Source organism: Puma concolor, chromosome D1 (genome assembly GCF_028749965.1).
Source record: "Puma concolor isolate L17-30 chromosome D1, mPumCon1.1.hap2, whole genome shotgun sequence".
NCBI lineage: Eukaryota > Metazoa > Chordata > Mammalia > Carnivora > Felidae > Puma > Puma concolor.
The window spans coordinates 15,183,300-15,200,065 of NC_141676.1; the positions used below are offsets into that span (position 1 = coordinate 15,183,300).

General features: G+C 36.6%; 2 protein-coding genes across 2 annotated transcripts; both read right to left on the reverse strand.

Moving 5' to 3' along the window:
• Window positions 1–4,510: 4,510 nt before the first annotated feature.
• On the reverse strand, window positions 4,511–5,457 carry LOC112865169 (olfactory receptor 4C12-like). The gene has a single exon (XM_025928208.2). The coding sequence runs from the start codon at window positions 5,455–5,457 to the stop codon at window positions 4,525–4,527; it is 933 nt and encodes a 310-aa protein (XP_025783993.2). The 3' UTR covers window positions 4,511–4,524.
• An 8,554-nt stretch (window positions 5,458–14,011) lies between these two features.
• On the reverse strand, window positions 14,012–16,766 carry LOC112864916 (olfactory receptor 4A15-like). The gene is made up of 2 exons (XM_025927925.2): window positions 15,866–16,766; window positions 14,012–14,049 (listed from the first exon to the last, which is right to left on the reverse strand). The coding sequence occupies exons 1-2, from the start codon at window positions 16,764–16,766 to the stop codon at window positions 14,012–14,014; spliced, it is 939 nt and encodes a 312-aa protein (XP_025783710.2).

Sequence of the window (16,766 nt, forward strand, 5' to 3'; positions counted from 1 at the left end):
GAGACAATAGTGCCCATAAGTAAGAATAAGATGTAATTAATAACAGTGATTTATAACTAGCTACGAAGAAGTAGAAATTATTTGGGCGGTACTCTTTGAATCTACAATATTCCTTCTAGGAATAAAACCCAAATAACAATATTTTTAAAAAAGAAAACCCATTATGTACAAATATGTTCAACGCAATTATTAAGAACTGTGGAAAATTAAAAACTGCATACAATGTCCAACATTAGAGAAATGGATAAGCAAAATACAGTGGACCTCTCTGAATAATATGTCATTTGTAACAGAGATGTTTTTAAACATTTGCACAATATCAAAGCAAAATTATTATGTTGTAATAATAGTTGGGGGAAATTTGGGATGCAAATTTGAATATATAACATGATTCTAACTAATTTAAATATGCATATAAATAAATAAATAAGAAAAAAAGATCCCAAAATATTTTTACTTCTAAATTGGTAGTATTGTAGTTGATTCCACCTTTTGTGGTTTGACCTGCTGCAGAAGACATTTAAATGTCAGATTAACCAGGGGAGGAGGTAAGAGGTGATTTTATGATTTACAAGATCCATTTAAACCTAAGATTCTATAATTATATATTTTCTGGGGGGAAAAAAAAATCTCACCTATGAACTTGTCTGACATAGCTCCATGGCCAGGGTCTCAGGCAGCCGGTAGTTCACCAAGAAATAAATCAAGTTGTAAGATTGAAAATACACACTAGCCCAGCTACATTAAGTGTCTTTGCTGATTTATAAATGGCACCTTTCTCTTGAGTCTCATAAGCACAACTATCCACCCTGTCTGTAGGCACATTCTGTGAAGTTTATTAGCTATGGTTAATTAGACCTCAGGGATATGTCACCATCATCAGTAGATCTTGCCAACAACCCAATTATTGCACGTAACTTAACTGAACATCAGTTTTATAGCATTCATCTTTAATTTTTAACTTCTTCCTTGAATCTATATGAATACAAAATACCATGACAAGAGGAGAAAACTAAGTCAACCATTTATAAATTTGTATACTTGATAAAAAATGAGCTTAATACAGAGTCTGAATATTTGGTATTGTAAAAATTAAACATTTAGACGGATAACTATCTGATTTTTTAAACTTGCAAGCCATAATATTTGCTTTTTGATTGGTCTGCCATTCATGGTGGTAATTTTCAAATATTGTTTTCAGATGTACATGAGGTGATAGTTATGAACCCTATTATAATATTGGCACCTCATATCAGCTAAAGTTTCCAATACTTCTTCAAAGTGGTTCTTTCTTATGCCAATTCTGAAATTAGATAAAAATGATAATAATGAACATAATTCCATTCTTGAGTTGTAGTCAAAGATGGTAAAATGTATTTATTTCAGTCATATAAATTTAATCTCATAGTATCCCTATGAAATAGAAAAGAAATAGGCATCTATCTGTATTTATAACAAGGAAATATAAGACAAGAAATAAGGATGCTACTTGCCAAGGTGAAACAAGAAGCCAGGCCTCTAAATTCTGGGCCAGGATCCTTGTCCCTAAATTATTGTTTTACAACTAAAGTGTCATGACACCTTTATGCTGCCACCAACTGTGAGGCATATTACAGTTATGTACTAAAAGAAATAAATATCAATTTTTGAAGTGATATTTTTATTCAATTACATTCAGAAATATTCCTGTATAGAAGCACACTCACCCATGTTCAGATATGCTTTCTTTAGTAAGAGGAAAAAGTAATTGTACATAACTCTGGGTTGGGTCCTTGAGAGCAACATGTGTCATGGGGGAAAACAGTTTAAGGTACCCAAGAAAACATGACTAAACCTAGTTTGATTAGGCACTTGAGCATTATAGTGCCATGGTAATATTTGTGATGGTACATACCAAAGACAGTTTGAATCAGGATTTGAACCTGAAGAGCTATAATATATATATATAATATATATATAATATATATATACATATATATATTATATATACATATATATTATATATACGTGATACATATATATATTATATATACATAATATATATATATATATATTTTTTTTTTTTTTTTTTTTTTTTTTTTTTTGCTGAAGGATCATCTGTGAAAATGTCTTGAACTTGTCTTTCAGCTCTGGGATGAAAACCAGAGTCAGATCAGAGAATTAGCATGTGCTTACAAAGTCATTGTGCCCAGTGTCATGAAAGATTGCATGCCATTCACAATGCCCATTAAATGGTCATCCAGCCTCTACTTAGCTGCAGTGGTCAGTGGAGAGACTGCGTTAGAACCCCTACCACTGTCTAGTCTAGTTTCCCAAGGCCTACAATAGCATGAGATGAAAAAACAATGAGTTAAATATAAATCACTGAGGGTTTTCCATGAAAGTAATTTTTCAACAGAGAAGTTCCTGGAGCTATACCAGGGAAGTGTGTTTCCAGAATGTAAATCCAAAGGCAGAGTGGTTGGAAACCCCCAGAGAGACAGCAACACAGCGCTTCAAATCAGAAGGATAAACCAGAATGAAAGCAGAAGAAATTAAATATACATCATATCACAGTTGACCAGAAACTAGTTGAGGTACGGTCTGATGTTTGATGGGTTCAGGGACTAATTTCACAAAAATCAGGTACCTGCCAAAGTGTTCTTCATGCATTTCTTGTGGCTTCGTGCATTTCAATGGGGAGAGGAACGTGTTCTCAAAGGAGCAGAACTCACATTGTCTTACCAGTCCACAGACCCTTTCAGCCTTGAAGGACATCTTCTAAGTTGTTTGTCAGAAATGCAAAACTTGGGGGAGATGAGCTGTGGTCTCATGACTCTTCCAATTTTACTTTTAACTGAAGTAGACGTGAATATAACAACACTCATAGTAATAAAATATGGGCATGGGCAGAACCACGGAACTTGGAATCACCTTCTAAATTACCCAGGTAAACTACTGGTAGACATAAGGAGAGCTGGTCTGGGTCATGGATGAGATAATGGCGCAGTGAGAAATAAGACCCATGTCTCCTGGTCCTAAAGCTGATGCTTTTTTACTCTACATTTTCATAACCATAATATGCTGGCTAAATATTGTTACATCATGGAATCCCTTGATTTTTTTCCAATAAAACATATGGCACTCATGAGGTAGGATGCTGGATCTTTCTGTCAGAAGAGGAAGCTGTAAATACATCTATGACATACTACACATTTGTATTTTGGTCACAGATTTCATTTTCTTTAACCGACTTTATTTTTGAAAAAAGCCAAAATTAATTCACAAGAAAGTCATGCAACTTAAGCTGTTAGGCTGAGAAATACTTTCTTTGGCAACTGTTGAGTAATGATTCCTATTTTTTCGTATCTCTTATAAATGCTCTCCTAAAGCAGTTTCCAGAGAGGATTCCAGATTCAAGGAACTAAATGCAAAGTCAACTTTTTAATAGTGAAATGAGGGGCGCCTGGGTGGCGCAGTCGGTTAAGCGTCCGACTTCAGCCAGGTCACGATCTCGCGGTCCGTGAGTTCGAGCCCTGCGTCAGGCTCTGGGCTGATGGCTCAGAGCCTGGAGCCTGTTTCCGATTCTGTGTCTCCCTCTCTCTCTGCCCCTCCCCCATTCATGCTCTGTCTCTCTCTGTCCCAAAAATAAATAAATGTTGAAAAAAAAAAATTTAATAGTGAAATGATTTTACTGCATGTTTCTGGAAAATAATTACATTTGATTTTACTAATAATTATTACTCAAAGTGTCACTTTCTATGGCATATAACCAAAAACTATTTTTATAAAGCAAACCATAATCAAATACCAGTCCCAGACCCCTGTATCATGAAAAGATCACAGGATGTGGAGTACGAATATTTGCACTCAAGGCTGGCTTACATGTTCTATGATCTAGTTATTTAACCTTTCTGATTTTCTACTTTTTTTCTGTAAAATAAAAACACGAGAATTCAACTTTGTAAGTTGTGACCATGGGAAGACACTTTAAAATCTTCACATCAGGTTAAATACAATTAATTTTTATAATCCCTGACAACTTTTACCCAACATAACAAGAAACCCAGGATAATTTTAAACATTAGATATAGCAAGTGTGTGCCAAGAGGGTATTGGCAAATACCTCCTTTCTAAATTGCATTCCACACTGTCCTAGGCCAGTAGGCAATTCAGCTGAGTACCAACTGCTTATATACACAAGCCATTCCACAGCTCTGTAATTAGAAAGGAACATTTTTAAGTCTGTTACAAAACAAGAGAAGTTCTGATGAAATGCTGCCTTTTTTCTGATACTCTTTGAAATGGTTGAAAGAGCATCAAATTTGGATTTAGAAAAAGGCAGAGCTGCATACTAGCTCTGTCTGACATTGGGCTGGTTATTTAATGTTTTTGAACTTCATTTTCCTTCATCTGTAAAATAGGAATAATCATAATAATACCTGCTTGCAGAGGTGTTGTGCCACATGAGAGATATGAGGTCTTAAAAGTAATAAAATATAAAAATGTAAAAGATCATGAAAGAAATAACATCTTGGTAGTGGGTCATTTATTTTCTGAAATGGCATTGCTGTTTAATAACATTCTAATGGCATTTTTTACTTCTGTATTCCTTACTGTGTAGATGACAGGGTTTAACATGGGAGTAATAAGAGTAAAGAATAGTGTTAGGACTTTATCCATGGGAAAAGTAGCTACTGGTCTCAGATACATAAAAATACAGGGCACGAAGAACAAAACAACAACTGTGATGTGGGAGCCACAGGTAGAGAGGGCCTTTTTCCTCCCTGCAGAGCTGTGAGTCTTCAGGGAGCACAGGATGACCACATAGGATACCAATAACATCACAAAGGTGATCACAGAAATTACTCCACCATTGGCAACAACCAAGAGGCCGACAAGGAAAGTGTCAGTACAGGCAAGTTGTAACAGGGGGAAAATGTCACACATGAAGTGATCCATGACGTTGGGACCACAGAATGGGAGCCAGAAAGTAACTAGAATCTGTCCAATGGAGTGGAGAAAACCCACTGCCCAACACACCCCCACAAAGAGGCGACATGTATGGTGGTTCATGATGGTCACGTAGTGCAGGGGTCTACAGATGGCCACATAGCGGTCATAGGCCATGATCACAAGGAGGACAATCTCTGAAGCTCCTAAGAAATGTTCTACAAAGAGCTGTGTCATGCAGCCACTGAAAGAAACAGATTTTGAATCAGAGAGCAGATCAGCTAACATTTTAGGGACAATGGAGGAGGAATAGCATGCATCTATCAAAGACAAGAATGCCAGGAAGAAATACATTGGGGAGTCCAAAGTCTGGCTGCAGATTATAGTGACCACAATGAGCAGGTTGCCTATGACAGTGACAATGTAGATGATAAGTAACACCAAAAATAGAATTCTCTGCATCTGAGGATTCTGGGTAAGTCCTATTAGAATGAATTCGGTCACATTCATCCTGTCTTCTTTCATTTCAAAGCTGATGATGAATTCAAGAGTGGAGAATTAACCTGTAAAGACAGTATTTTCAAAGACAAGGTGATGAGAACTCTATATGTGGGGTTTTTAGGTAAGTCCAAAGCATTTTAATAGCATAAGCTATTTTTTCATGGTGTGCCAAAGAAAAGAAACTTGCTTTTTCTATTTTATAAAAAGAGCAAATTTTTGAAGTGAATTCAACCTCTTACAAGGATGCAAAAATCCTTGTTCCACACCTGAAAAACTGGTCACTGGGTCCTTGCTAGAGGACATCCAGGCACAGGAAGGTCACCATATAATAAGCCTGATTGCTTCTCAGCCAGTAAGAAATGTTAAAAACTCATTAAATATTTTTAAAAAGCTGTACAACTGTTGGTTTGGTTCCACACATGGTTGATGCAAGATTAAGTCTAATTCACCTTCTTTTGCATTTAAAAACCCTTTAAATAAGTGGCAGAGGAGTAGACCTGCCTGCTTGTTCACCCCTTTATTTGTTCACTTGGTTCAGTGTCGGACTTATTGTGGTGTCCAATAAATATGAAATGAATAAATGAGTTGGAAGACTCTTTACTTATTTCTTCTGGGTTTTCTTTTTTTCCAGTTAACTCCAAAAAATGAAAGTGTTTACTCCCTTACTAAGGAAAAAATAATGCAGTACATGGTGGGAATGCAAACTAGATGTAGTCTTTCCACCCCTTCAGATCCACTCTCAATGTGCCCACCCTGGGCAGCTGCTTTCCCTGGTCTCTTTCAACCAGATCTCTTACCTTCTGACCAATAGGTGGTACCAGCTGAATGTAAGAAAGCAGGTGAGAAGAAAAGGATGTCAGGGTATGCATTGTTCGATTGACAGTGGTCTGTCAACCACTGGGTGACTCACTGAAGCAGAACTCTTTGGGATGGACCCTCTGGGTTCCTGTGATCACTCCCCCTGCCCCCCGCCCTTGCTCTCTCAAGTCTAATTGTGGTAATGGCTTTTTCATCCCTTATTGGTTTCCCTTAACCCTACCTATACCTTGATAAATAAACATAATTAAACTATTTTTAATCTCTCATTTTAAGTATGCTATCTCAGGACTCCAATGGATGCAGAAAATTTGTGTTCTTTCCTTTGTAAAAAAAATAAAATAAAAATAAATGAGAAAATAATTTTCCCTTTATATGAATTTATTTTATTTATAAGATCTGTACTTCTTTTCATGTATAGCTGCTAAATTAAATTAACTTTTGTCAGAACAAACTGAGGGTAGATGGGGGGTGGGAGGAGGGGAGGGTAGGTGATGGGTATTGAGGAGGGCACATGTTGGAATGAGCACTGGGTGTTGTATGGAAACCAATTTAACAATAAATTTCATTTTTATAAATAAATAAATAAATAAATAAATGTTTGGTAGAATTCCCCTGGAAAGACAATCTATATATATATATATATATATATATATATATATATATATATATATATATATATATATAGTATAAGGCAGAAATGTAGCATAAAGATTATTGGGCATCTTCAGTGAAAGTTTGTGTTATCTGCAGCACTCTCTTTGGGATTATATAGGATTTATGCCTTTTACTGCCTTGAGCTATTTTATAACTCATAACATTTATAAAACTGATAATAATGCTAATAACTCTGGCCCATAGAAATGCAAATGTTGTTTGGTGAAAGGTTGATTGACTTCCCTGGCCATTATAGATAAAGTCAGTTCTGCATTTATTTGTAGATGAATTACACATCCCTGATTGGATAATGTAAGGGTAATATTTTGGATTCTTCTTTCGGGTGATTATAATCTTACCAGTTCTCTCATAAATTAATGATTAAATAAAATCTTTTTCATGTGTTCATTTTGTGTAAGAGTCATGGTTTCACTTTCTAAAAAATTCTCTTGCTTTTTGATCTGAGAATAGGGGCCATTATATTTAGGAGCGATAAGCTAAAAGACTCATAAAAATCCAGATATTCTTAACCTCTGTGTTATTTCACCATGGGTTTTTCTGTTTTATTTTGTTTAAGGATCTCCTTCTATTTAATCAGTTTGTAAAAGTCTTCTTTAAAACTTGCTTTGAATAGGGGCACCTGGGTGGCTCAGTCAGTCAGTTAAGCGTCTGACTTCAGCTCAGGTCGTGATCTCACAGTTCGTGAGTTTGGGCCCCGTGTAGGGCTCTGTGCTGACAGCTCAGAGCCTAGAGCCTGCTTCAGATTCTGTGTCTCCCTCTCTCTCTGCCCCTCCCCCGCTCACAGTCTCTCTCTCTCTCTCTCTCTCTCTCTCTCTCTCTCTCTCAAAAATAAATAAGCACTAATTTTTTTTAAAAACTTGCTTTGAAGACAAATGGAATCAAAATATGTTATTAAATTGTTTTTTATTAACCTCCTAATTCTATTCCCACCCAGACTTGGCTAATGTAAATACCCTTATCAACCACAGCGAAACCAAGCTGCTGAACAAATTACATCAATCTGGCCCTGGTGTGTGTGTGTGTGTGTGTGTGTGTGTGTGTGTGTATAGGGGAAGGATTACACAATGAAATATAATTTTATGGTCTATTGAGTCATTCATGTATAAGTTCGTTTCAAAATACTAACACTCTCAGAAGTGGAGCTTTAACAGTAAAAATAAGAGATAAAATTTCCTCTTTCATGCAGCTTATATTCTAGTAAGTAGAGAGAGAAGATAGCAAATAAAAAAAAGAACTATACATTATGTCAAGTTACAATAATTGCTATGAGAAAAATAAAGCAGGGTAAATGATACATGGTCCCTGAATGGGTGAGAGAAGGCTTCTTTTGGAAGGGATTGCATAAGCCAAACTTGAACGAATGGGGAAGGACCTGCAATGATACCCAAGGAGAGAAGTTTCCATATAGAGAGACCAGCAAGTGAAAAGTCCCTGAGGAGGGAGCATGGTTGATACTGTTGATCAAAGGAGGCAGTGTAACAGGATAGGAATGAATAAAGACTGGCTGATGACAGATCTTGTAGGGCCTTGCAGATCATTGTAAGAGGATTATTCTGACTCAGAATGGGTCAGAGAAGAACAAGAGTAGAAGCAGACTCGTTGGGAGGTTACTACAACCATCCAGCTGAAAAGCAATGATGGTTTGGACCAGTATGGTAATAGTAGAGGTGAATATATTATGAAGGTAGATACAATAGAATTTCTGGATGGCCTTAACATAGACATAAAGATAGAAAAGAGTAAAAATTACTCCAAAAATTTTTGGACAACAACATCTAAAGACAGTGTTGTCATTTACTGAGACAATTTCATGTCTAGAAGTCACTACTAACACAGTCAATGATTTCCTGACTGTTTATCAAGTACCAGACACATTTAATCTTTAATTCAACAATGAAGTCAGACACTGCTATCATCCTCACTTAACAGATGAAATATTTAAGATATAGAAAGGGTAAGGAAGCTGTTCAATGTAAGTCAAAGGGTTGTGACGCTGAAATAAACAAGCAAAGGTAATTCCATAAAGTGCATTTAACCCCTGGAACTCTTCACTATTTACTGTAAAATGAACATACTTGGCTCAAAGGATATCTGTGAGAGCAGAACAGCTACTATCCCAGTAACTGGCATAAAAGAGATACAAAGGATGACGCTGGATTACGACCATTAATATTATAGTGTTCTTTCTATGAGGCCATATCTATAACACCTAAAGCAATGAATTACTCAAAAAGAATAAGAGTGGTTGTCAGTCATTTATCTGCATGGTTTTTAACCGCCTAGCACGAATCCTTGTCTCTTCTTTACCAAAGTGATTGCTTGTAAGCTATTTCACACATGCACTCCACAGTAGATTTATTAGTTAGTCTTGGCCTTCAGCGGATAAAGACAGTGTTTGTTACACATGATTACAGTTTTAAAACGAATGTCAAAAATATTTCAACAGAAATAAATAGATTTCTTGCAAGTGTTATTCACTGATACTCTCCCCTTCAAATTCATTTTTCCTACCTTTTTGCTCAGCATCCTCCCTGCCCCACAAAATAAAAAAGATCTCTACCTATCCACTACTCTCCATTCCTTTTTCATGTCTCCAGATTTCATTTCCCTAGAGTGATCTTTTAACCTGTAATGGTGTATACTCAAGCAAATGTTTCTCCCCTTAAAATCCCAGAAAGCACTGCTTCAGTGCCTTCTGAAAAAGGACTAGTGAGAATAATCTAGTAGAGGCATAGCTACCAAGAAGGCCAAGGAATGCGAATCAATGCTGCAGGTGAAAATATGAAAACTAGATTGCCTATACTGTAGGAGCCTAACCAGGCTCCTTTTTTTCAGCTCCCAGATTGAAAAATAAAGGCCTAGGGGCACCTGGGTGGCTCAGTTGGTTGAGCGTCAGACTTCGGCTCAAGTCATGATCTCACAGCTTCTTGGGTTCAAGCCCCACGTCCGGCTCTGTGCTGACAGCTCAGAGCCTGGAGCCTACTTCGGATTCTGTGTCTCCCCCCGCCCTCTGCATCTCCCCTGCTGGCTCTCTCTCTCTCTCTCTCTCTCTCTCTCTCAGAAATCAATAAACATTAAAAAAAAAAAAAAGAAAGAAAAAGATAGGCTATTAACAGGCGTTATCACTATAGATGAGAAAAGGAAGCAATTTTTTTCTGTTTAAGTCTGTGTGAGCCAAAGACAGAGAATCCAGTCTTTAAAAACTCCAATGTTTTATTTTTTGCAAACATGGTTGTTTGGGTCTTTGGCTTACCTTTGTAATTATATCATCTAAAAATTGTAGAGAATTAATAGAGAAGCTATCGAATAAGATATAGTTGTGGTATTGTCACTAGATCAAATCCATTTTTTAGTTTTATGAAAATCAGTCCCTTATTTCTCAGAACCCATGATTCATTCATTCATCTGTTAATTCATTGGTTTACTGTCCAAACTTTCACTGATTTACATGTTAATTCAGTAACTATATATATATATAGTTACTAATATGTGCAAAGGGGCTGGAAGGGGCTACAAAGAGAGATGCAGACAGGGACCTTCTCTGAAAGAACTCCTCATCTATGATGCGGACAGTCAATATTCTAAGGAAAAAGAGGGAAAATGTTAAAAGTATCAGAGATGTGCACTTCAAAGTGTGTGACGTGCCCCATAACCAAGTGTGAATGCCCAGGAAGATGGAGCATTGGATCACACCTCGTGACTAGTACACTGAGTTAGGCTCTTTAACATTTTGCTCTGAAGATTAAGTGAATACTTAAAGTAGGGAATAGAATTCCAAATGCTTACTCTTGAAAGAACCACCTCAGTTTCCCATCACTTCAGGAAGCAAGGGACTGCTATTTCTTGCATAAAGAGATTGAAGGGGTGCCTGGGTGGCTCAGTCAGTTAAGCGTCTGAATCTTGAATTCAGCTCAGGTCATGATCTCACAGTCTGTGGGTTCAAGCCCCACATGGGGCTCTGCACTGACAGTGCAGAGTCTGCTCAGGATTCTTGCTTTCCCTCCCTCTCTGCCACTCCCCCACCTCAAAATAAATAAATAAACATTTAAAAAAGAGAGAGATTAAAAATTTGGAAGCAGTGAGGCTCCAGTTATCTGCTACACTTTATCAAATACGATCATCTCAACTCTCAGAGAGAAAGCCTTTGCTTTGATTGCTTTCAAATGTGATACCAGAAACGACATCTTCAACCAATAGCCATGATGTTTTCACTAGCCTCTCCTATATAATAACACATAGGAAACAACCAAAGATGTCCCTCCCAGCAGTGTTCTCCCTCATTAAGAGCCAAACTACATACGAGTCAAGAAAGGAAAGGTCTGCTACACAATCAATTAATAAAAGCTAAAAGTCATTTCAGTGCATTTAAATAAGGCACCCCTTTTTGCTTTCAGGAATTAAAGAAACATTTCTCCAAAATCTTTTAATTCATAGAAAAAGTCTCAGTTACTATATTGTTAAATGTTATGTTTGTGTTGGAAAAGTATAGGGATAACTATGAAAAATTATGCATGAAAAATACAGAAAGTAAACAAAGCAAAAACAGTATTATTTTATAGGTTTTTTGTAATGCTGAAACTAACATTTTTTTCATTTTTCACCTCTCTGTATTTTATATTTTTTAGCATGATTATATGTTACTCTACCTTTAGAAAAGACTTTTTAAATAAATTTTAGTACCACTTTGAATGTTCCAATAGCTCTTTCTCACCTCCTTTTTTATTTTTTTGGCGGCAGAAATACTACAGTTCTGAGATAATTAAGGACTAAAGAATTAAGCTTACTTTCCTCTTAAGAGTGTGAATTATTTGGTAATTATAAAGTTCTGCATGAAGGTTAACCATTATTATTACAAGTAATGATCAAAAATTAGTATTGACTGTTTCACATATGCTATACATTATGCAAAAAAATGTAAAATACCTCACTGAATATTTTTTAGAAAGAGCGATATGTTGTTGAAAGGTTCTTCCTTCTATTTTACAGATAGGAAAATTGAGACATGGAGAAGGAAAACCTTGTGTTCCAGGATATATAGTTAGTGAGGGACAGACCTAAAGATATAATTCAAGTCTGTCTGGCCTCAAGTCTTGATCTTGACCTTGGCCCCACATTACCTCCCATGTAAAATCTTACCAAGGTACTTAGCATGAATCTTCTTTAATATTCATCTTTCAACAAAGGCTTTAAGAAGAGACTGTTTCTCATCCTAGGTTGTGGAGACATTAACAAATAGATTCAAAACACACTTGAGAATTTGAAATACGTCAACTTCTTCCTCTGAGAATTGTCCATCTCCTCTCTTTGGAGAATTTAGAATTATCATTACTTATATATTTTGTCTGGTCAGTTAATAACATATTATGGTCTCTGTCCATTTCTAATTTGACCTAAATTTGCTATTAAAAGGTAGTATCATACATCAAGCATTTACTGTTTACAATCCTCTCTCATATTTAATTTCAAAATAACCCTAGAAGATGAGTACATTACTCCGAACTTATAGATGGAAAACCTAACATTTAGAATAATTTCTTTCATTTTTCCAGGATGGTGTAACTAGTAAGCAGTAGAACCAAAAGTCAGTTTCTGCTATTTCAGTTCCACAGTGTTATCTGCCTGATTTACGAGCTCTCCAAAATCAAAAGTCCCAAAAAGTGTTGTACCATTTTTGACTGTAAGAAGAATACTAGTCTTGGGTTTGATCGTCTACTATGGGAGTTTCCCAAAAAGTCAAGTACATGGAGGCCAGAATTTGGTTAATCAACCATTAATCATAGACATTGGGAATTGAGTGAATTATTGAAGAGTATCTAATTCATTCTTTTCATTTTTCATATGAAGAAACTGAGGCCCAGGGAAGGAAAGAAACATTCCTGAAATTACACATTCAGATGGTGACGAGGAAAAAATTTAAGACTGATGGTGACAAATTACGGGTACAAATTTAGGTTTCTTATATCCCAACCTACTTATCTTTTTCCTGCATGGAATAGCTGATATTTTCACTTGCTAAAGGATAATTCAAACAAAAGACATTGTTTTGCTTGCCTAATTTATTTCAGATTTATTTTAAGATTCCATTTTCCACACAGTTACCCTGTCTCTCCATTTTATTCCAAGCCGAACTAGTAAATTCAGTGGGAATGTGGTAAGACTCACTCCCTGAATAAATCAAATCTCTTTGGTAGCCCAAGGATATGGTAATGTTTTTTTACTTACTGTTTTGAAAAGGAAGATTAGTTCTAAATACTTCTACTCAGACTATCATTCCATGAAACTAAACACCAGGGATCAGGGACCCAAAATGGAAATGTATTCCTGTAGAATATAAGTAGTCTAACTTTCTCCGCAGAACTGGCCCACTGTGATCGCTTTGGGCCAATATTCTTTCACCTTCGGTCTGCTTTCTGACCACTGGCCCACAGTGGCATTCTGCCACCCAGGAATGAGCATTAGTTTGCAACATATTTATGGCATCTCCAGAAATGTTTGAGTATTTCTCTCTTTTCAGAGCATAGTTACCCTGCCAAATGATGTCAGATGCCTTAGAGAAAGGTTAGGATGAAGATATACACCCCCTATCTGTGGTGATATCACAGGGTATTTATTCAAGGATATGTGATGATTCCTTCATTCAAGAAGTTCTGGCTTAGGAAATTATTCTCATCTCAAGATTTGATGAGAAGCTATTATCTTCCTGAACTGAATTTTGGTGATTCAGTTCAGGACTTTATTCACCAAATCTAGATTATTTATCATCATAATCATCATCACCACCACCCTCATCATATTAGTCTGCTTGGGCTGTCATAGCAAAATCATGCAGACTGGGAGGCTTAAACAGACCTTGATATTCCCACAGTTCTGGAGGCTGGAAGTCCGATATCAAGGTGGCAACACGGTTGGCTTCCGGTGAGGCCTCTTTTCCGGGTTTGCAGATGGGCCACCTTCTCACACTGTCCTCACATGGCCTTTCTTCTGTGCACATGAGTGAGAGAGAGAACTCTAATGTTCCCTCCTCTCCTTATTAGGATACCAGTTGCATCAGATTAGGGCCCCACCCTTATGACCTCAAGGAGTACTAGTTCTTCCAGCCCTCACTGTTCAAGACTTGCAAGCCTAGTACAAGGCATGTGAGTGAAGAAGCTTTTCAGAATGACCTCAGGCTCAGCCAATTTCTGCCTGCAACCTCATGAGAGGCCCTGACCCAGAAATACCGCTGTGAACCACTCCCAAATTTCTGACCCACCAAAACCATCCGTGATAATAAAGTGATTGCTGGTATTTGGGGGCGATCTTTTAGACTTCGATACTATGTGAAACATTGCAGTAATTTAGACACTGTATTATTGTTCATGGATCAACAAATTGAACACTTTGGAAAGCTAAGAAATAGAAGAATAGATATATAGATATTTTCTATATGAAAGTGGAGGTGTTGCAGGGTAGTGGGAAATGCAATGGTTATTCAATAAATGTGCTGGGAGAAGTTAATCTACTATAAAAAGGAAAGTATATTCCCACCTCGCACCATACCTGAAAATTTATATCCTATATAGGTTAGAGATATAAATGTAAGAAGCAAAACTTTAAATTTTTTTGAAAGTTATATTTATCAAATCAGGACAGGGAAGGACTTTGAGAAGTATATGCACAGAACATTCATCCTGAGTCCAGTTTCTGCACCTCTGCACCACAGCAGAGGTGGTGAGACCTTGATCCCAACTTAGTTCATGCCAGGACCCCAGTGTCATCTCCTACAGTTCTGATAAATTTTTACTATTTAATCCACTGTGTTGAATTTCTTTCTGAAGAAAAGATCTAGATTAATTTTTATTTACTTCATCGAATAATAAATTAACCTTCATGGCTGGCATTTATTCAATACATATAAAAGAAATGGGAGCGTTAATATTGCTAAGTACAATAACCGGATCGAATTACAAACTGAAAGAAGGATGAGGGCAAAAAAAAATACCAATATCATATCCAATCTGTGTTGTGAGTTGACTTCTCAACAAGGTAATGCATAATGCCAGAACCTTAAAAAATGGTCTTTGTATTACAGTAATAGACCTCCAAAACTTCTACAGAGCAATTGTAAACAGAGAAGACACCTTTGATTTACCACTTAAGTCAAGAACACAAAGTTTACAGAGAATCAGAAAGTCATTCATATGTAAACAAAACAATCTAGTCCCAAAATGTTTTACATTTATTGCCAATTTTTTAAAAAGGTACCCAGAGAGTATAATTTAATGTAGGCAGCATTTGAGGCTCTATCGTAATATGAGTCGAGTCACTTATACATATATTGTAACTACTGGAAGAAGCCATTTGATCTTGATGTACAGAAGGGGTTGAACAATTTAATTTTTCTGTCCAAAACTTAATTAGAATATACAAAATCAACCATATGCTACCACCACAGTATAAACCTAACAAAGTTCACTACTTATGGGTCTATCCTCAGCTGTGAACATGTGCTGTGAAATTAATTAATTTGACCAGGATATTTATTTTTGCTGTTAGGTGAAGCTGTTAGGTTTTATTTTTTAACAAGATGAATTTTTAATTTTAAATTTTCTACTAGATAATATTTTTACATACCATGGAGGTGCCATACCCCACAAACAAGAACTTGAAATAAAACCAAAAATTATTTCCCACTAAAGAATCTTAACACAGTTTGATTACATATATCAGGGATTAAATTGACACAATTCTCTTGCTCTCTAAGGGATATAACATACCCCATTTAGATAAAGATTAATTTATAGACCTGTTTCAGAATAAATAGGCTAAATAATGCAAAGGAGATGATTTTTAAAATGTAATCACTGATAGTGAAAGGAGTCCTTGATTCTGTGAAAGAATGAATATCATGTTCTGCACAAGCAGTACAACATTCCTCCAGCAAAGGTCAGATTTTTACTCCAAAGCTTCCTCATGGCATTTTTTATTTCTTTATTTCTCAGGGTATAGATTAAAGGGTTCAGCATGGGGGTTATGAATGTTAAAACCACAGTCATGAATTTATCAATAGGAAAGGTAGAATTAGCCCTTGCATACAGGAAGATACAGGGAACAAAGAATAAAATGACCACAGTTATATGGGATGCACAGGTGTAGAAGGCTTTGCGTTTCTCTTCCAAACCATGAGTCTTAAGAGAGCGTAATATGACTGCATAGGAAACTAGGAGAATGAAGAAGATGACAGTGCAAATGGCTCCTCCATTAGCTATCATAGAAATCCCAATGAGGGAGGTATTGGTGCAAGCAAGTTTCAATAAGGGATACATATCACACAAGAAGTTGTCAATGACATTGGGGCCACAGAAAGGGAGCTGATAAATAAAGAAGAATTGAACCAACGAGTGCAGAAAGCCTCCAGTCCAGGCCACCAGCAGCATAAGAACACATACCCTCCTATTCATGATGATTAGATAATGAAGTGGTTTACAGATGGCTACATATCGGTCATAGGCCATCACCACCAGAAGAATGACTTCAGCACCAGCAAATAAGTGATCCAGAAAGACTTGAGTCATGCAAGCCTGGAAGGAAATAGTCTTCTTCTCATAGAGCAAGTCTACAATCATCTTGGGAGCAATGACAGTAGAATAGATAGCATCTATAAATGATAAATAAGCCAGGAAAAAGTACATGGGAGAACCCAGTGACGGACTGGCCATGATGGTCACCATGATAAGCAGATTGCCCACTATTGTCACAATATAGATGAGTAAGAATGGGACAAAGAGAACTTTTTGCCCCTCAGAGTCCTGTGTGAGCCCCAGGAGGACAAACTCTGTCACATTGTGTCTATTTTCCAT